Source organism: Mustela nivalis (assembly GCF_964662115.1).
Source record: "Mustela nivalis genome assembly, chromosome: 1".
NCBI lineage: Eukaryota > Metazoa > Chordata > Mammalia > Carnivora > Mustelidae > Mustela > Mustela nivalis.
Window position 1 is genome coordinate 186,457,621 of NC_139020.1, and position 21,942 is coordinate 186,479,562.

The following is a 21,942-nucleotide window of genomic DNA, read 5'->3' on the forward strand; positions in this document are numbered from 1 at the left end:
GTTAAGACTTCTAGTACTTTGTTGAATAAAAATGGGGACAGTGGACATCCTTTTCTTATTCCTGATCTTATTACCTATGTTGAGAATATTAGCTGTCATATATAGCCTTTGTTATGTTTAGATATGTTCCCTGTAAACCCCCTCTGTTGAGAGATTTTATCAAGAGTAGACTTTGAATTTTGTCAAATGCTTTTTCAGAATCTATTGCCATAATCATAATTTTTATCATTCATTTGGTTAAGGTAGTATATCATGTGATTAGTTTGTAGATATCAAACCATCCTTGCCATCCTCAAATAAATCCCATCTGATCTTGGAAATCAGAACTGAATTTAGTTTACTAATATTCTGTAAAAGATTTTTCCATCCATGTTTGCCAGAGATATTGCCTGTAATTTTCTCTTTTTTGGTAGTATCTTTGCTTTTGGTAGCAGGGTAATGGTGGCTTCTTAGAATAAATTCCTTCTTCTTCTGGCTTTTTTTTTTTTTTAAATAGTTTTGAGAAGGATATGTATTAATTCTATTTTAAATGTTTGGTAGAGGGATACCTAGGTGGCTCAGTCAGTTAAGCATCCGACTCTTGATTTGGATCAGGTCATGATTTCAGGGTCGTAGGATCAAGTCCATTGTTGGGCTTCATGCTCAGTGTGGAATCTGCTTGTCTCTCTCCCTCTGTTCCTCCCCCAACTCGCTCTTTCTCTCTAAGAAATAAATAAAATCTTAAAAAATATCTTTGGTAGAGTTCCTCTGTGCAGCCATCTGGTCCTGGACTTTTGTTTGTTAGGAAGTTTACATTACAGATTCAATTTTGTCACTAGTAATTGGGTTTGCTCAGATTCTCTACATCTAATTCAGCCTTGGAAGTTTTTTCTAAGAATTTTTCTATGTCTTCTAGGTTTGTCTCATTTGCTAGCTTCTAATTTTTAGTAGTAGTCTACTATAATCTTTTCTATTTCTTTGGTGTTGGTTGTTACTTCTTTCATTTCTAATGTTATTAGAGTCTGCTTTCTTCCTTGAAGAGTCTGGTTAAAAATTTATCAGTCTTGCTTATCTTTTCAAAGAACCAGGTCTTTGTTTAACTGATCTTTTCTATAGTTTCTTAAGTCTCCATTTATTTCTACTCTCATCTTTATTTCCTTCCTTCTAATAATTTTTGGCTTTGTTCTTTTTCTAGTTCCTTCAGGTTACTAAGGATAGATTGTTTATTTTTTGTGTTCCTTGAGGTAGGCCTGTATTGCTATAAATTTTCTTCTTAAAACTGCTTTTGCTGCATCTCAAAATATTTTGAACCTGAAAGATTTTGTGCTCCCATTTTAATTTTTCTCCAGGTATTTTTTGACTTCCTTTTTGATTTCTTAACTCATCCTCCATATGTTTGTTTTTATTTCCAGTTTTTTTCTTATAATTTAGTTTCATACTGCTGTGGTCAGAAAAAATGTTTGATGTGATTTCATTCTTTAGATTTTTGGAGACTTGTTTTATGCCTAGTATGTGATCTATCCTGGAGAAATATGTATTCTGCTGTTCCAGATGGAATGTTGCGTATGTATCTGTTAAATCCACCTGGTCTAATGTATTGTTCAAAGCCAATGTTTCTTTACTAATTTTCTGTCTGGATGACCTATTTTATTACTGTCAGTTTCCCCCTTTATGTCTGTTAATATTGTTATATATTTAGGTGCTCCTACATTGGGTGCATAGATACTTAAAAGTGTATATCCTCTTATTGTATTGATCCTTTTTATCTTTTAACATTTTATTTGAGAGAGAGAGAGAGAATACAAGCAGAGGGAACAGCAGGCAGAGGGAGAAGGAGACTCCTTGCTGAGCAGGGAGCCCAACACAGGGCTCCATCTAGGGCTTCATCCTCTGTTGATGCTTTTAAGACTTTTTATATTTGTAACTATTATGTGTCTTGCTGTGGACCGCCCTTGGCTCGTCTTGTTTGGGATGTTTGTTTCCTTCCTCAGGTTAGGGAAGTTTTCTGTCCCTTTCTCTCTCTCTTCTCCATCTGGGACCCCTGCAATGGAATGTTAGTATATATTCCCTTTAGTGTATTTTTCATTTTCAGTTATTGGTTCTTTTTTGTATTTTCTATTTCTTTGTTGAGGTTCTGAGTTCATCCATTCTTCTCTCCAGTCTGGTGAGTATCTTTATGACTATTACTTTGAACTCTTCATCTGGAAAATCTTAATTTTTGAACAAGAGTTCCTGCATTTCCATTTTACACGGGACTCCAGAAATGATATTAGCTGGTCCTTGCTGACACTTACTATTTGTGTATAGAGGCCCTATTAGCTTCACACTGGCTTATTGTCTCCTGTGAGAAGAGGGGATCTAAATAGAAAAGGAAAACAGTTATTATTTGTGGGTATCTTTGCAGCAGTTGACAGAGAAAGCAGTCCAGATAGTTCTACATCTCCTACTGCTTCTCTCAGGATCAAATGAAAATAAAAGGTTATTGGTGATCCTCAAAGAGCTTTTGTTTATTTGGGCTTTATCTACCAATATTTACTCTATCAAAAATTGGAACTGAGAAAACGTTAGACACAAAACCACGCAAGCACGCATTATGGTAGCCATCAGAGTAAAAAGGAACAAGGCAAATGGTATCTTTGCATTATTATGAAAATAGTTTTGAACTTTTGAATCTCCTGGAATGGCCTCCTTCCCAACCTGTAGTCCTCAGGACATACTTTGAGAATTGTTAATGGAATTAGTCTTCTAGGAGCTCTAACAGGGTGATAGATATAACATTAAATATTTGCACAAGAAACTGATCTGTGAGTCAATGTCTAATCTGTAGTCTCATGAGACTATAAAAACTGTGCTCATGTTCCAAACTTCTTCTGTAGGAATGTAGGCTCTACTTTAAAAAATCTGATAGTAATGCTGATAGAGGAGTCTCTGAACAGAACGGTCTTGACTACAGGATGCTGTGAATAAAGCAGTTTGCCTTTAAGCTGTGCTTGTCTTCAAATAGAATCAGTTTACTTTGGGGTGTGGAATTTTATCCTTAGATCATTTATCTAGAAGTTTCATCCATCTGGCACACAGCTGAGAACCCCGAGAGTTGGTATTAAGAGATGTCTGTGAAGACCTAATAAATATTAAGTCTGTCCGCTCAGAAGTTCAACTCTTTGACTTAAGTGCAAGTGGCCAGGCCTTCTCACCTCTCCTTTTGATAGAGTTCAAACATTTGTAAGGAGGGAAAATAATGATAAACAAAATGCAAGGCACAAGGCTCTCTGGGGAAAGTTCCTATTAAGGATACGGTCCATATCCTTATTTGGAAGGTCAGTTTGAAGCCCAGTACCCACTATGTGCTAGGCATTGGGCTTCACGCAGTGGAGACTGGGACAAATGAGTTACCTCTGCTGGTCTCCGTGGGGTGGGGGTGACAGTCCTGTGAACAAGTAGTTGCAGTAGGAAGCGGTACCCAAGAACAGAACTGGCAAGAACGGGGTGTCGTTAGTGCTGTTAAATGATTACCTCTTCAAAGAGAGTGACTTTGACATCCTCCATCCGCTGACTGAAAGGGCCCTCAAAGGAAATAGTATTTGCAGGGGCAAGGGGGCCTGCGGGAATTCAGTAGAGGACTGTTTCACCCAGACCGTAAAGGAATGTGGCAAGTGTACTGCAAGAATGGGGGACATCAAGAAGACTCGTGGCCAGAAAGATATGGGGGGCACACCAGAAGGACTCTGGTAGGTTTCTGGTTTGCCCAACTCCATGGCTGGGGAAGCAGAGTTTGGTTTTAGATAGGCGACATTTGAGAGGGTTGGAGGCCACCAGGAAAAGGAGTATTTAGAGGCAGAAAAAGTAGATAGGATGGAAACGGAAAGCTAACTGGTGTTCAGAACAGTGCACTATCAGTAGCAGCTGTTTAAAAATTTCAAATTTGCTTGGGTAACGTGGAAAAGTCACTTCTGTGGAATTGTTGATCTCCCAAAGAGTGGATATAATAGAAAGAACATGTTTCTTCAGGTGGCTTTTAATGGAGCTCACTTACATGCTTTGTGCTGATCTAGTTCAGAACTCATTTGCTCTTTTCTTATGTAGGCCTAAGAACAAGCTGCATTTGATTAATTTCAGGGGTGACATTTTTAGCACGTGGCATACAATAAAAATCACTGAATAAGACAATATACCCCCCAAATTGAATATAGACAAATAAATTAAATAGCTTTTTAAATTGTTTAACCAATTGCTAGTTTTTTCCTTCCCTCATCCCTTACTGTGAAATAGAAGTTTAGCTGCTTTACTGAATTGAGCACAAAATAACAGCAAAATCAGTCACAGAATTGGGCAGCAGCATTAGAATTCAGTCTGAATGGGAAGAAGTTGGCAAAACCCAGAGGTATTTGAAAAGCTAATACAAATTAGTGGGGGAAAAAAAGCTACAGAAGCAGGCCTAATTTTACATACCCCAATTTTCATAGACCAGTAACAGCTGCCCAGTTATTTTGATGCTGGCTTCACTATTTTTTTTTTTTTAAGATTTTATTTATTTATTTGACAGAGATCACAAGCAGGCAGAGAGAGAGTGAAGGAAGCAGGCTTCTGGCTGAGCAGAGTCCGTTGCGGGGCTCGATCCCAGCACCCTGGGATCATGACCTGAGCCGAAGGCAGAGGCGTTAGCCCACTGAGCCACCCAGGCGACCCTGGCTTCACTATTTAAACATTGCTGGCTGTTGTCATGTTTGTAGACATCTCAGTATATTTAAAGCTCGACTACATTTCCCTCTTTCCCCAACCCCCTCATCTTAATCTAATTAACAGGCCAACATTTTGAAATAGTCATTATTTCCTTTAAAAAAAAAAAAAAGACCTTAAAAGTCTTTGGAAGCAGCCAATACTATGGCCATCTTCAAATACGAGGGAACCATGATTTGAGGTACAGGTGTTAACCTACGCTGAAAGTCTGTTCACTTCATGTTACAACATTTGTTTAGAAAAAAAATGAAAACTTTAGTCTTACTTTCAAATTGAAAGGTTAGCAGAGTAGCTGCTAATTTAATGGATACACTGAGAATTTGCTGAGAATTTCCAAAGGAGCTACCTTGGAAGTAAAACAGAAATGAGGATATAGGGGCGAACAGAAATAAGGATATAGGGGCGCCGGGCTGGCTCAATTGGTTGAGTGGCCGACTCTTGGTTTTGGCTGAGATCATGGTCTCATGGTCTCAGAATCGAGCCCTACTTGGACTCCATGTTCAGCAGGAGTCTGCTTCTCTCCCTCTGCTCTGCCCTGCTCATCCTCCCCTAAAATAAATCATTTTTTTTCTTTTCAAGAAACGAGGATCTATAATTGGTGTCATATTAGCAAAAATGTTGTGAGCTTCTAAACAATCTGGGATGACACAACTGATGTACACGTCCATCCCAGCCATGAAGTTTGACTCCAAATATTCACAAATCACAAGTTTCATCTATGATCCTTTCTCTCTGAATAAAGAGGAAAATGTTGGAGTTTGGATACCACATGGGTGCCTAGAAGCTCTGACACCAGGAACAAATTATTTGTTCTCTTTGAGAGTCATATTCTTGAAAATTCAAAACACATTGTAAGCTCTAAACTTATGATTTTTTTAAAAGATTGTTTATTTATTTGATAGAGAGATCACAAGTAGGCAGAGAGGCAGGCAGAGAGAGAGGGGGAAACAGGCTTCCCACTGAGCAGAGATCCTGATGGGGGGCTTGATCCCAGGACCCTGAGATCACGACCTGAGCTGAAGGCAGAGGCTTAACCCACTGAGCCACCCAGGCGCCCCTAAATTTATGATTAATAGTAACATTCTCACTCCTAATCAACTAAATCGTATTTAAAAAGCTTTCTTCTCTAATAAGTGCTGAAGTTCACTGTAAGGGTATAAAAATAATGTAAATATTTAATAACTTAATTAGTTACACTTATCTATTTAATTAGGTGTTTGAAACATAAAACCTCAGAAAGCTTGCAAGTCTATTTTTATAGGTATAGTGCTTTGACCTTCTAGAACATACAGACCAGGAATATCTGAAGCCTGGGAAGGGCCTGACACCTTAAAATGCAAACAGATCTACAACAGGCACCTGCACACACTGGTAACACAGAAAGAAGGGTCAGGATCTTCCCTTTCCACTCCTAAAGCAAGTCAACAAGAAAAATGTTTGAATTTTGAAGTTAAGAAATAGATACATACTCATCATGAACAATGGTAGGGCCATCCCTTGTTAAGGCCTCTTCCTTGATGACATTGATAAGTTCGAAAGTACTGCTGATGGGGGCATCTGGGTTAGGCCATTTGGGACACTGGAAGTGCCGAACCTCTAGGACGTAGTCATCCTGTAACCAATACAACAAGTCATAGCCCATCCTTTATTTCCTGACACCTGTTAACGTGCGGACTAGAACTTGTTCCTGAGAAAGTACGTATTAGAGATAACTGACGAGTGCCAAATAGTAGGGAGGTCTGACTGCCTGCCCTTAAAAAAGGACCAGGTCATGATAGCAGAATCTTATTTTTGTTGAGAGGATAATAAAATTTTAAGTGACCATAAATTATAAGAGATTTTACATAACCTATTTATCTATACATTTATAGGAAGAAAAGACATCATCATTTAAGTTATTAATATCAGAGAGCGCCTGTCTTTTCCACCCCATAATAAGTTATTACATATCAAAATGTCATTTACTACTTAAAAAAAAAAAGTCTTACTATTATCACTTGTAACACATTGCAAGGTTTACATTTCTGGTGGCAAAGAGAATGTTGAGCTCTAGTATACTGTTTTCATAATTGGGTCAACAGACCTATTTGTATGCATGCTCAATCAGAGGAACAGTTACATTTCATCTACCCAGCTGCAAAAAGCAAATATTTGAAGGAAGGAAAAAAGTGAAGTGTACATATTTAAAATTAAGTCATACTCAAATGCCTGGGCCTGTCTCGAGGGTGGCAAGTGACTTTATTACTACTTAGAAAGATGATGCTGGGCCCAGATATGACTGTTACTGAGAAATGGGGGTTTAAGTTACCTGTGTAGCTTCAAGGATAAAGTCATGGATGATAATTTGTTCTTCATTCGAGAGGCACAGTCTGTCTTTGCTGATAAGGGTGACGGTAAAGGCCTCACAGTTCATGGATTCTTCTCGACTTGGCCAGTATACAAATTCATCTTCTGCCTATGAACCCCCCCCCAAAGAAAAAATTCCTCTGCAGTGCTGTCAAACATTTGTTTTTTAATTATTCTTGCAAATTGATACATAATGTTTGCCATCTCCCGTACCTCCCGAGTCACCATTTAATCATGCCCGCTTCACCAAGTCCAGTGGTGATTGTAAAATATCCTCAGTAATAACCATTTCCTAGCAGTTCCCACCGAGGTCACTGTAACAACCAAAAATGCTCCCTGTAGAGGTGATATATTAAAATTAATTGACCTAGATCCTGTTTTTATTATTTTTTTCCACTATGATACATTATAGAACTAACTCACCTGGAGTTAGTATATTATTTCAGTTGCTTAAGTAACTAAGACATCCTAGTTTTTACTTCCTATGGATTATGAAAACAGATCTACAGGTGATGAGCATTTTGCCCAGGAATTTCATCAATATTATATTAGTTAATTTTTGCAACATATTAGAGAAGTAAAGGATTTTTATTATCTGTCTTTACAGAGGAGGACATCAAGACTCAGGGAAGCCCATACGTTGTCTGAAATCACACTACTGCTACATGGTAAGCAACAGAACCTGTCTGCGGAGAGGTTATGCATCAATAAGCTTATGTTGGCATGGAGTACAAAGTGCTCTTTCAGAGACAAGTTAATCTATCCATGTTAGGCTTCAACTGGAGATTAACATAGAAAAAGTCTTTCAGCCTTGAATCAGGCAAGCTTTAAATGTTCATCTATTTTAGGATTAAAAAGAAATATTCAGGCGTGGTATTTGAATTCCATCCCTGAAAACTGTGGAGGCCTAAGAAAAAGTTACGGGGTGCACAGGTTGGAGATTTTGTGAGAAATACAGTGATAAGGATAAGACCCCTGCCTCCCACTGCCATGTCTCCTTCTCTCACCAGTTCAAATGGCAAACTCTACTTTGCCTGGCATATCTGTATTTCGATGGGCATTTTCCTGAAAATGCTTAGATACTACTAGTAAAGTCAGAAATAATTCTGAATAATGTTCAAAACAAAGAAGGTTTTGTTTAATCTTACACTGTTGCATCAGAAATGAGCCAACAGTCCAATAAGACTTATCACCCTTTCAAGTTTCAATATAGCTTATTGCCAAGTACATTTTTATTTTTAAAGCTCAGCATAAGGGGAAACAGATTAGGAATTGGGTTTAGTCTATACAAAAGAAGTCTGTAACTGTCAGGGGGTTTAATACATTTTGTCCAAGGAAATGGAAGTAAGACCCTTTTAACAGATATTAAAGATGTAAGGTAATAATGGACAGGGCCTATACATTTAATCGATATGCACAGACTAAGCACAGAATTTAGGATTGGATGTGATCCTGAATAAATTAATCTGGGCCTTAATTTCCATATCTGAAAAGTGGGAATAACAACATTATGTACCTCCAAGAAGTTAACACGGATCATAAATTATCAAACTGGCCTAGTGACTGCCAAAGGGATTTTATTAATGGTAGAAGAAAGGCAAAAAACAAAAATAAAAACAAACCCCCCAAACCCTTCTGAATACACATAGTGAACGAGGGAATAACTGATTATCTTCAAAGACTATGAAAAATACATGCTGCTTCTTAATTCAGCAACTCCGGGCTCATGGTTATTTTGCTTACAAATATATTTGTAGATCAAAGATCCCTGTATTTTTAACAGTGCTTTCTGAGCTAGGAACTAGGGACTTCAGGTACTCACAGTATCAAGGTCATGTCAAGTTATAGCAGTGATAAATAATGAAGCCAACAAAGAGAATCTACATATTTAGGAAAAATGTGCACTAATAAATCTGACTTTCATCCCCAGAGCTGAGAATGCAGACATGCAGGATTCTAGCCAGGCCTCCCTCAGCCTGAGACACTGCGATGACCTGTTCTGGGGCAGGTCAGGGTCCTCACTGTCTGCAGAGCAGGTGGGGACTCAGGTGGTCGAGCCTCCCCACAACAAATGAGCCTGTGTGATCGATGCTTTTGGTGACCGTCCTCTGGTAAGTGACAATAACAAAATACTGACTCATCCAACAAATGAACGTTTTAACAACCCTAAGTGCCTCCAATTTCCACATGCCAAACAGAATAGACCCCTATTGCCAGCTAATTTGAAAATTTACACTCCAGTTTTTAGCTTAAGATTCTCAATTTTGCTGCCATTCTATCATACAGAAGCAGTCTTGGTATTCTGAAGCTGGAGCAAAATGCGACAAAGTGAAGAAGTTCCTACTGCCTGGGCACACAGTCAAATGCATGTCAGCAAGACTAGGGGTTCAATCACAGGCTGTTCTTTCTTGATTAAAAAATTCACTAATCTGATCCTCATGGAAGCAGCTCCTCATTGTTTTTTTGTTTTTGTTTTTGTTTTGTGGGCTTACATGTCCTCATAATAACTTCTGAACACCCAACTAATTCTGAGAGTTAAGCTCATCTTGATAAATTTTGTTTGCCCTTCTTTTATATAATCCCGAAGCACAGCCGAGAAGGACTCAAGGGAGGAGAGAAAGGGGCTATGGCTCAGTCAAGGTCTTAAAAGCCCTTTAAATTGGAACAAAATAGCCTTTGTGTATCTCCTTCCCTGTAATGCATCTGCTCTGCCTGTTGAATGGGGGGAGAAATGATGATAATTAATACTACTGATAGAAGTTTACTGGGGGAGGGCTGGGAAACCTTCCTCTAATGCGGGGTGGGGGTGGGACGAACAGAGCAAAAGGATTAAAAGACAGGTGACTCAGGTTCAAATCCTTCCTCCAGACATTTGTGTATATGCCCTTAGGCAAGTTACTTCCCTCCATTCTCTAAGCTGCTAAATGAAATAATAGTACCTATGTCCTAAAGAGGTAGAGGATTGAGATTCAGCAAGCTAATACATGTAAGCACAGTCACACACTCAAATGTTAGTTGTTATTTTGTTTTTCACAAGTGACATACAGCAACTGAGAAGTCAGGTTAAGGTCATATGTTAAATGAGGTTACTCAAAGGCCCTTTTCCAAAACCTTCTACTGCCCTGCCAAGTACAGCATGAGAGAATCAAGTTATGGAGTGCATAGGGACAGTAACTGTGACAATACAAAAGGAATCTGATCAGACTTAAAGACGAGAGAAGTCTAGATGCTCTCCCTAGTACACGCGCACAGTGAGCCCTGTGGTAAGGTATCAAAATGATTTATGCTTATGGCCTCACAGGCTCATTAATATATAGCAGATGTGCTTTGCTTACCAAGCTCTGGTTGTCTGGCAGCATGACAATGATCTGTGCATTATGATCCCAAATCATTCGCCAGAAATCTTTCGTAGTATGTGGCAGAGGATGCTGGGTTATAATAAATTCATTGCTCCTATAATAGCCCTTCAGTTAGGGAGACAGAAAATCAGCAGTTACAAACATTTTATTCTGATGTTGTGCTAGTAAAATACAGCATTGTTCTGACCTCACTTGAACAACTGAAAAAGGCAGTCCATAGATGTGACTAATTTTTAGATGTATATGCTAACACGTGTAGATCATTTTCTCTCCACGTACAATTCCCTTCTAGTACCCCTGCTGTTTTTACTTAACAGTAATTTCAGCATTTATTCAAACACTAGATGGGTGAAATTAACAAGAAAATTAATTCCTTAACAAACACTTTTCTTAAAGTATTTCTGTATCCCCGCTGATTAGCAGTCTTTTGTTAGAGGTCGCAAGATACAGAAATCTCTCTAGTTTTTATTACACATCGAGAAATTATTTGAAAAATGAAATCAGCCACATAGGTGGTATCTGCTCTTTCCCACCTTTTAGTTTAATTGAATTTATTTATAATTAACTGTTGACTCTCACCATGATATAAGAAGCATTAATGTAATCTGTTCCTTTCATTCCAGGCAACGGTGCAAGACCCACTCGGGCACGCTCAGCTATTGTATGGAAAACAAAACAAAACAAAACACCACATTTGCCTTGTTACACACACAGAACCAATAATGCTTTCTGAGATTCACTTGGTGAGTAATCTATTTCCCTGGCTCTCCTTTCATTTTAAAACTCACCTATATTTTTAACTAAGCGAAAGTGTCAGCTAAGGCAGAATGGAAATGGAATTCTGCAGTACATTCCCAGAAGGGAAGAGGCTTTAGAGGAATAGAATCTTCCTGTGAGAGAGGTTTTCACAGCACATCATGAAGAGAACACTCTGTGCAGACATGACAGAGGATGTCAGATAATTTTTTGGCCCTGGTTTGATATTCCTACAGTTACACCAACACATTGTACTTTTTGCTCTTTTGCAATTCCCTTACCCATATTTTTCTCCCCAAAATGCACTGAGAAAACCAGGGCCTTTGTCGGTAGAGAGAATCTGCCTAGTGATCACCCATGCTTGTGTCTACAGCACACACAGTATCCTCTGCTGGGTCCTGAGTTATTCATACAAAGGTCCGCATCTACCCACCGTGCCTCGATCTCAGTAGCCAGAATCACGTATTGATGCATCCCAATTGTACAGATTAATCAGAGGTTCTTAAGATTTCTAGGAGCATCAATGCTACCGTGATCATGGCTTTGCCTATTTTTTTTTTTTAAGTTAAATTGGAGAAGTACCGTAATTCTTGAGTTGTGAGGTCAACGGAAGCTAGACATCATGTCACACTGAAGAAGCAGTTTGCTGGCCCGAACAGCTACCCCTCCCAGTTTGATCACACTGCCTCAATTTTCCTGGCATAACAATTCCCCTCGGTAGTCACGGCTTCTTTACATAATACATAAAATTCAAAGAAAAAATACTAACACACTCAACCAAGTCAAGCTGATTTTAAGATCTTACATGGCACGACTGAAGAGTTTCGGTTCTTTTCTTTGTTACACTCTTTCTGAGCACTAAAGCATTCCACATACTTGGCATTACATTGTGTAACCAGCTGAAAGAAAGGCAACATTTTAGTTTTCATTCATTAACCAACCTTATTGTGATAATCATTTTATAATACACGCAAGCCTCAGGTCATTACTTTCTACACCTTGTACAGTGCCATGTATCAGTCACATTTCAGTAAAGCTGGGAAACAACAAAACACAGTTACAGTTGATAGCATTTGCTCGATGATCTGGCGGACAAAGGCCAGTCAGCAATTAGATTACTGAGGAGCCAAAACATTTTTCTATCCCAAAGACCATTTTTCTATCACTAGTGGTTACTTCTGTCCCATTACCGTGGCTATGTTTGTCTTTTTCTACTGTCAGGCCACAGGCTTCTAATAACAGGTTCAAGATGGGCAGTAGATATTATTGCATTGATCTGGACTTTTCTGTTGAAAATGTCACGCTTTTTGGCATTTGTCTTCTGTCATTTCTCCTAGGCACATGAGATTCAGGTGGGTCTATGCTAGGAAAGACTGCTTTGTGGTCATAGGAGCGAATCATGTTTCTTGAACGTAACTAACTAGGTTCTCGGTACATTTCTGTCAAACTAAACTAACATTGTTCTAAGGCCACTATACCAGTAGTTTGGTTATTCTTCTTGTTCTTCTATAACTTGGTTGAACACTATGTCAATCCTCTGTTTTGTTTTTTTTTAGCGGGGAGGGAGTCCATCGTAACATGAGGGAACAACCTCCTCCAAACATTTTTATACTACTGTCCGGGGCCTGGGGGTAGTTTTCAAGTTTCTCACTCTTGTTTTTCCCCTTCTACTTAAGTTCTAAAGTGGTTAGTTCCTACTGAAGAACCAAGTACTTGGTCTTCAATGGAATGAAGAGATTTCTTTTAAAAAATTCATCAAAATATGTGGAAATAAATATTGCAGAAATAGAACTTAAGAAATATTGGTCCTTAATTTTTTTTTTTAGGAATTAATTTTAAACATTTAAAATGGGATATAATGTCATTAATTACCTCAAATGGTTTTTCAAATAGTTAGGATGTTATAAAAGGAGAGCTAGAAATTTAAGTTGCTATGGAATGAAAAATAGATTAAGTTCGCTCATTAATTTCCGTGGCAGTATCACTGATTCAAATGATGGTTTCAGAATCTATGGAAAGTACGACTGCAGAGATTCACTCCATTTTTTCCACCTTGATACAGAATGAGAAATTACATCTGGAATAATGCCAAAAAAATTTAAAAGACTATGAGAGACTAATAAATAAGAAAGTACTTAGTAATTTGAGGGGCAGTGTTGGAAGGTTAGAATAAAGGACTGAGCTCCTAATTAATGTCCTTATAGTATTGTTTTTTTGTGTGTTTGTTTTAACTTTTCCCTCGGTTACTTCCATATAAACCTCAACTGCCTTTAAACTTCTCCATGCCCTTATCCAAGTGAAAGAAGAATCCTTTGGGGAAAGTTAACCTCTCTTGGGTATTCCTTGGTAACTTCTTTTCAGTTTCTAAACTATCTGATAGTCTTTCAAATAGATTATTTGTTGACATACTGTCCTAAAAATAAAACCTTCTTAAGGGTAAGATAAATTAGTTCAGAAAAAATACAGCGACTCGTTTTCGGACTAGAGTGACCGACTCCAACTATGAGGTCACTGTGACAGGGGGCTGCTGCTGTTTATGTTCAGATGAAACGCCAAGTGGCTCAGAAGGGAATACCGCACTGCGTCATCTGCTTGGATCCCAATCGTTCACCCACAGGTGGAAACATTATTCTGTTCCTGCTACATTTAAAGAATACCAACGGTAATGCCTTTCAGTCTACACATTCATGCCAAAAAGCTATGACCCTCCCCAAACTCAAGCCATTTCTTTACTTCTTTCAGAACGCTACCTTGAATTGTTTCTCCAGCCGTGTCTTTCCTCCTACTCCCGGTATGAGGATGCTGTTAACATAGCTGTGCAGCTGATTCGAAGATACTTCGGTCTCCTTTCCTAGAATGGCTTCCAACAAGGCATCATGGATGAAAATGTACTGCTCCTAAAAGGGACAGAATGAGGAGAGCTGGTCAGGGGTAGCCACCTCTATCCAAGTCATGAAACCGACCTCACATCAACTCTGCTCCCAGGGACTGCCCCGTGAACTCCTTCAGGCATTTACAGCTAGGCGCCTTGCTCCAATATCCCCTGGTTTATCCCTCATAACTTATTTTTGGGTCAAGACTCTGTTTTTCCATACCATGCCCAATGCAGCAGCAAGCCATGGAGAAATGAGTGTCACGAAGGCCTTTAGAACCGTTCTACTTTTCAGGCCGGACAACATGTTTAATTCCCCATCACATTGAACACAGCACTAGATACAGCTGTGTCTGCCTTTTTCTTTTAAGATTTTATTTATTGGCCAGAGAGAGATCACAAGCAGACAGAGAGGCAGGCAGAGAGAGAGGGGGAGGGAGAAGCAGGCTCCCTGTTGAGCAGAGAGCCCGATGCGGGGCCCGATCCCAGGACCCCAAGATCATGACCTGAGCTGAAGGCAGAGGCTTAACCCACTGAGCCACCCAGTGTTGGTGTAGTGACTGAGAAATCACACAGAAGATCCTCACAGAAAGGGATAAACAGGGAGTCAAAGAATAGTATCATGGTCTGCATAGCTTCTGCTACAAACCCGTGCATTCTTTCAGACCCTACCAGAATGAATCTTCTCCTCAGAACCATGCCACTTTGCTTTAAAGCACATGCTAGAATCTCTCGAGAGCCCCTGCAGCCGCTCCTCACCTCAGTCTGGACGAGGTAGTTACGCTGTGTCCTGATATGCTTCAGGAATCCCAGGACGTTAACTGTGCTTTTGTCTTTGATCTGCTGCAGCATGCTGTCTATTACGATATAGGTGCCTGTCCTGCCCACACCAGCGCTGGAAGAAAGGAAGACACTCAGTGGCTACCTTTTGCTCTACCGTGTCATGCATTAACTGCAGACTGAAAAAATTACTGTCTAAGCATCAAATGAGCTTAGAAATAACCTTGTTTAGATAACCTAGTAGAGAGTTGACAGATTATTCACAGTGGACAGCATCCAACAACTTCATGAGGACATTTCCCACGAGTCTTGATGCGGGGCAGAGAAAGTCTTTTATAAAGACCACAGAAGCTGCAGTGAAATGATGCACGTTTATTTGCTTTCTCAGCCTTGCTCGCTGCTCAAGCCAAGGATGTAAATCGGTGATGCAAGGGATGGAAAGCAGCCCTTCCTGGCAGAGCTATCCCCCCACCAGAACCCTGTCTGCTGAGGACCCAGGTAAGGAGTTTGTGTCCCTGACGCCCAAGCTTGTGCCTGGTTCTGGAGCACCCATTATCCTCTCAATAAGTGCCCCTTCTGCACACCTTCCTAGTCTGTTCAGTACTAGAAAGTTCCCATCTAAAGGGTGCCGCCTTCCTTTAGTCAGCCCGGTATGGAATCAGAACGGCATGCCTGCAAACTCTGGCCTCTTTTATCCATAGTTCCTCATTGTTAAAGAAACACCACCACTCAGGAAGATGGGAGTTCCACCGTACTGATTAACGGGCTGCTTTTGTCAGAGTCCCCCAGCAGGCTCCCCGCCTCCCACGACCACCCCATTGATACCCCAGCTCTTCGACACTTCCATGTCTCTTTTAGCGACTCCTCAATGGGTTAGCAAAAAAAAAAATGTACTTTTCATGAGGCTTTAAAGAGGAGATGGGTTCCAACATATGCCAAGGACTTGCTTTGTGATCGCATGTTACGAACAGCAGCCCAGAAGAAATGCTCAGAAAACGCCATGCCTCTCTGCAACATAGCTCACAGAAGAGGCAGCATCTATTTGAATACCAAAGTTAAAAAAAAAAAAAAAAAGAATTCCAAGAATGCAATCACAAATGAAAGATAATAATGCAATCACAAATGAAAGATAATAAAAGTATTTTTAAACTACCTACTAAAGTTGTTTAAGGTAGTTAAGGGAAAAAAGGCCTTCTCGGTGCTTTCAAAAAGGTCTTTTTTAGAGCATGTATCAACTAAAAAATTAAAAATCTTTTCACTCCTACAATACCTTTTATTATTTAGAGGAAACCTACAGAGAAGCCGCTTACAAAATCTCAAACTCCCTAGTGTAGGAAGCCCTGAACTTGTGTTTAAGGTCAGATTTCTATGTAATAGGAGCAGTTTCAAGATTCCCTATAAACAATGGGGATTTTATTAATAATGGAGGTTATAAAAACTGGAAATGCATTCTCTAAGAGCAGATTTTGTTTTGGCCCCAGAAGTAGCAGGTGACTTCTGGATATTTTGAGAATACAGGGATTTTACAGACCCTGACAGGCTGTGCCGGTCCCAGTTTACAGAGGAAGACTCCCGTTTCTAAAAACACCGGGCCCCAGTGGTCCCCATCTTCCTACCCTGCCCACTTCAGATGTTGAAACCCAGGCGCAAGAAGGAGAAAGGTGTTGGCCCCACCTGCAGTGCACCAACACAGGGCCCATTTCTGGTGTCCGGGCAGCCGAGGATCTCCTCACGAAGGTCAGGACTGGGAGCGCATACTCAGGAACGCCCATGTCAGGCCACTGAGTGTAGTGATACTGAATCACGACCCGTTCATTCTGACGACCCTTAGGATTTCCCTTCTGACCCTAGGAGAAAGGTGAAAAGAGAGGTCTGTAAGCAGACAGGTGGCATTCTGGATTAAAAAAATAATAATGATGAAAGGATGTCGGAAACAGGACATTGCATTTCATGTGCCCTAAGTACTGTTCCTAGCTAGGTACTTTCCCCTCGGCAGCTGTCTCGGGCCAGGAACAGAGATGCTACCTAGCTGGGTGTGAAGTAGCACACGTCTCCTGGGAGAGAAAACGGGGGAAGACTACACCAGGAAGGAACACTGAATACCAGTTTTCTGGATGTGGAACCATCTGCAGCATCTGTAATTTGCTTACACAGCCTCCATGTTAACTTCCTGCCATGACTCCCGTCCTTTCTCTGCGGTCTGGCTTGGACCATCAGGGTTCTGAGTGCTGGCTGCTGCTGTATGTCCTCCGGAAAGTGATTCTCAGTCTCCAGAGTCAATAATAAATTTACCTTTCGCTTTCATAAATGAATTTTTCAGAGCCGTTTTCCTTTAAGTGGCTGAACTTTTTACATTTTAACTACTTTGGATGAAAAATTTCCCCAAACAGGTAACTTGCTGCTGTAGGTTTTTCTTACAGCCAATAACTGGATAAATGCCTGAAAATTTCCAATTTTTTTTGAGGACTCAAGGTCTTTGGCCCTGGGCTACAGAAGCCCGATGGCTTTGATTTCTGAAATCTTGTTAACCCTCATTTTCCTATCTTTCTTTCTCCTTTTTCCTCTTGCACAAAACACCCAAGGTTCCTATTTGACTTCTGTCCTCTGACCTGAGTGGTTTTAAAATAAGGGGGCAATGTTTAAATACCTGAAGGGTTTCCATGAGTAATGGGCTTTGGAAATGTAAGGTGGTTATTGGTTGGTTAGTTGAAGCCAGCTAACAGCTCTATTAGAACACAGATAAATATAGTGCTACTTGACTTTTATATACTTCTGCCATTCTAGGAAAAAAAAAAAACTAAACATAGAAAAAAGGCTGTTAACCTTGGATCACAGATGGATTTTGGAGCCAATGAAATTATATATAAAAATTTGAATAAATGTGAATTCTTCTGGGGCAGGGGGCTGTAGTTTGAGCACATTCTCAAAGATGGCCAAGACTTAAAAAAAAAAAAAAAATCACACCCATTGCTACAAATACGTGCCATTCCTAAGTCTTTCTACAGCAATTACTTTACATTTTCTTTCTTTTTTATTTTTTAAAGATTTTATTTATTTATTTGACAGACAGAGATTACAAGTAGGCAGAGAGGCAGGCAAAGAGAGAGAGGGAGGGGGAAGCAGGCTCCCTGCTGAGCAGAGAGCCCGATGTGGGACGCGATCCCAGGACCCTGAGATCATGACCTGAGCTGAAGGCAGTGGCTTAACCCACTGAGCCACCCAGGTGCCCTACTTTACATTTTCTTAATAAACATCCATCTAGAGTTCCTAGTAATGGAGTCATTGTCCATGAACCTTGATGGAACAGCAGATTTTGAACAAAAGAAATTGAGATAACTTGAAAGCAGCATTTTCCACACAGTGTGGAACTTGGATGTCAACAGTTATATTGGGAAGGGTTATGCTGAGTTGCCTTAGGAAATACTAGGCAAAAAAAAGTTAAAGAGGTTTCTTAACTAGTGCTCTGGCCACTTGTGTGCATTGTATGTATTTCTAAAGGGGAATGCATAGTATGTAGCATTCATTTTCCATATTTATTAAATAGCACCGTCTCCTTTTTGCAAACATCTTGCAGGGTAAGCATTCCTTGGAACACAGTTTGGGAAAATAATGCTTGAAAACTCTCAGAAGGTTGCTACTGAAAAGCTAAATCCACAAACAGATGCTGCTCTAGTTGCTGGTCACTGAGACCTAGAAGTTCATTTTTTTTTTTTTTTTAAATGAAGCTCTCAAGAGGAGATTAAAGAATTTAATCAGGCCAGTTAAATTCTATTATGTGCTCTGCCAGTATCTTTCACAGCATACATTGATGTCAATCAAAGGAGTTGTGAAAAAATGTTTTTTAAAAATACTTTTTTAAAGCCAAGTTGGTTCTGCGAATTGGCCTTGGTTGTACAGTAATTTTCATACAAGTTGCAAGAGCGATGCCCTGGCAGCCCACCCATATTCCTTCAATACCTTTTTCACTTTTGTATTTCTGACTGAAAAACGACGAACAGTGTAGCAGGCATGTACTTTTGTGCTCTTCAGTGTGACAATAATGTTTCCATACTCCTCACTATTCTCTGTTGGCCAATACTGATCACATTTTCGCTGCAAAAAGGAAAAAGTTGTCAGTTCCAACTGCAATTGATGCCCCATTTGTTCTGTTGGTAATGTGATCTCCAGTGTCTTGAAAACAGGTAATATCACCATGTAGTTGACCCGAAAAAGGAACATATGGGTCCAATGGCTTAGAGGTAGACATACCTCTGAAGAGTTTAACCTTGGGACAACTTTGGGTAAGATAATTTGTGAAATGGGTCTCATATATTCATGAACATCTTTTAACAGTCAGTGTACTTTAAAGAGGGCCTCAGAAAGAAACCTGTGCTTGGCCTATAAGAAATACAGCTGGCTATGTTAGGATGCTGGGCTGCCTTCCAAGTTGCAAAAGAGTCTTGTAACAGTGAAAATCTTGATTTTACCAACTGGGTTACCAAAAGTGAAATGGGGTCTCCACAGTCAAGGTGAAGAAGTAACAATCCTGAGTAACAGAATTTGAGGCTTAGCCTTTATTCCAGCCTAAATCAGCACCATGTAAACTCTTAATCTACTAACTCTAAAATATTAACTGTCTTATAAAAAGGTCTCTTAATGATGGTCAAGGTGTTTCAACAGGGTTTCCCCTCACGCTCCTCCAAACTCTCAGTAGTTCTCCCACTGTACTATGTTTCGTCCAACTTCCCTCCTCCCTCATTGTTCACAGCTCACCTCACGTACTAGCTCCTTTATGAAATCTCAGTTCTAGAGGATGTATCCATCTTCTATAGCATCCCCATTCTAACACTCTGTTCATCCCTCCTGCCATGTTTAGTACCCTCTTGTAAGCATTCAGCTCTTTCTCACCAGACCACAAGCAAGTTAGGGGCAAGAGAAGATGCTTTTCATCTCCTTAACTCTTTATACCTGGTCAAGTTCCTGTCCTACAGCAAGGGCTCCATAAGGAGGTTTTGAATGAAGGCACATGATTAAGACATTAAACCAAGAGGCTCTTACCCTTCCTTTTTCCACAAGGTTTGTAATCATGATAATGATTCCAGTGTTTTGTTCCCAAATCATCCTCCAGAAATCTTCAAATGTAGACTTTAAAGGTCCCTGGGTGGCGATATAGGCTTTCGCTTTGTTGTAACCCTTCAAAGATGACACAACACAAAGTAAGATGAAAGCAGTATCACAGACCAGTTAATAATTCAATGCCTTCCATATTGAATAGGCTGTGGTTTTAGGAAAAGCTCTGTGCAGTATTAAAACACATTCAACAGTCTCTGTGGCACTCTTCAATTATGAGAAACAGGTTTATAAAACATTTCTGACTTACATCGACATAGTTTGCATTAATGTAGTCGCTGTGCTTAGAGTCTTTTCCTGGTAAAGGTCTTAACTTCACCCTACTGTGATCATCTATAGAGGATAAAAAAAAAAAAAAAAAAAAAAAAGCAAAAACAACATGTGTAATTCACAAACTACCAGCATTCTAAAGCAGAAAACAAGGCAAATAGGCAATGTGGCGTCTCTTAGAGCACCCCAAGAAAACTTTTGGCAGAGAAATAGCTAAAAATTTAAAGATATAGCATTGAAACCCATCTTAAAAGCACAGGGCATTTCTCCATCATGTTCTGACCTGTGAGTACCCAAGAAATGCAAACCGGGGGCCGGGGGGGGTGTGTGTGTGCCTGGGTGGCTCAGTCGTTAATTGTCTGCCTTCTGCTCCGGTCATGATCCCAGAGTCCTGGGATCCAGCCTCACATCGGGCTCCCTGCTCGGCAGGAAGCCTGCTTCTCCCTCTCCCACTCCCCCTGCTCATGTTCCCTCTCTTGCTGTGTCTGTCTCTATCAGATAAATAAGTAAAATCTTTAAAAAAAAAAAAAAAGAAAGGCAAACCAAAGTCCTTGTTAGTTCAGGTAAAATGACTTCAAGTCTCAACCCTCCAAAGTATCCTTGTCCTGGATTTTAGAACCAAGGCCTTGGATTACTCATGGCCATGTCCCTTTTCCTTTAACACGTATGTGCAAAACTGATTGTGATATTAAGACCAAAACAAAATCTATTTGTTGAGCATCTATTTTCAGGAGACTCATTTGCTAAAAATCTAGTTATATTCCCCCCTACCCCAATAGAACCTAAGTAACTGAGGAAACCAGGGCTGTCCTGAGAGTAATCTCATTGCAGCAATCTGGTCAATGATCAGAATTTAAGATTCCCTTAACCTCAGCTTATGAACATAAAAGTGGGGAGTGGGATATATGCCTCTTGTTGCCCAGTAAAGTGAGCTTGAATTTTTAGGAGAGCAAATAAAATAAGAAGTCAAGGCCATGATTTCATTTTCTCTAGCTAGGAACAGGATGGGCAAAAGTAAATTAACATTTCTGGTTATAATTATAAAAGTCCAGTTCAAGAAGAAGTCCAATAAGTGGTTTAGCCTAGACATTAATAACCTCAGACTATTTATCGGGCACTTTTTGAAAGCCCTCTTCATTCTTGTGACTGTGAATTGCATTTGTTTTTCTGACAAACGCTCAGACTACACTTGCCATGCAGAAGGGCTGCCTACCAGAAATAGACTCCAAATGACAATCTACCCCCCAAATTATCTGAATACAAACCACTGTGCCTTAGCTCAGTAGCATGATATTGCATATTATTTTTCAGACTGACAACTAAGAATACATATTCTTCAAGTTGCAAGATTCATATTTAATCTAAAAGAGAACAAGCTCTCTAAATAGGTCAATACAGGAGGTGGTACGGGATCATCCACATATACTTGGAAAGGTGTAATGGCTCTGAGAGAAGCCTTTTCACACATTTTGTTTCTTGCACAGTAAGTCGTTTCATGACCCTTCCATCCTGGCTTCTGCTATACTAAGCCCTTAATCTAGGGGTAGACCAAGATGACAGGTGATGTGCCCAGGATCTGACCAGGCATCGTGAACACCAGAGTCCAACTTTCTGAACTTGGGAAAAGAAAACTGCATCTAATCTGAATTTGTGAAAGTAAAACCATAAATGAACTGGTGAGAGTACAACCATATCAAACCACAGATGGTACACTTTCCAGGCAATACCAGGACC

The 21,942-nt window shown here is 39.9% G+C and overlaps 1 protein-coding gene across 7 annotated transcripts in view; it reads right to left on the minus strand.

Annotated features, from left to right (window-relative positions):
- The window catches only part of PTPRG (protein tyrosine phosphatase receptor type G), a gene marked incomplete at its 5' end in the record, with an annotated part of 700,341 nt that overhangs the window by 12,438 nt on the left and 665,961 nt on the right, over window positions 1–21,942 (minus strand). For all 7 annotated transcript variants that reach the window (XM_082727351.1, XM_082727352.1, XM_082727350.1 and 4 more), the window contains 11 exons: window positions 6,186–6,328; window positions 7,025–7,171; window positions 10,398–10,526; window positions 11,001–11,077; window positions 11,983–12,076; window positions 13,928–14,074; window positions 14,809–14,944; window positions 16,504–16,676; window positions 18,787–18,921; window positions 19,867–20,001; window positions 20,189–20,271. In XM_082727351.1, coding sequence (XP_082583477.1) covers window positions 6,186–6,328; window positions 7,025–7,171; window positions 10,398–10,526; window positions 11,001–11,077; window positions 11,983–12,076; window positions 13,928–14,074; window positions 14,809–14,944; window positions 16,504–16,676; window positions 18,787–18,921; window positions 19,867–20,001; window positions 20,189–20,271 — 1,399 coding nt within the window. The remainder of the gene's footprint in view (window positions 1–6,185; window positions 6,329–7,024; window positions 7,172–10,397; window positions 10,527–11,000; window positions 11,078–11,982; window positions 12,077–13,927; window positions 14,075–14,808; window positions 14,945–16,503; window positions 16,677–18,786; window positions 18,922–19,866; window positions 20,002–20,188; window positions 20,272–21,942) is intronic.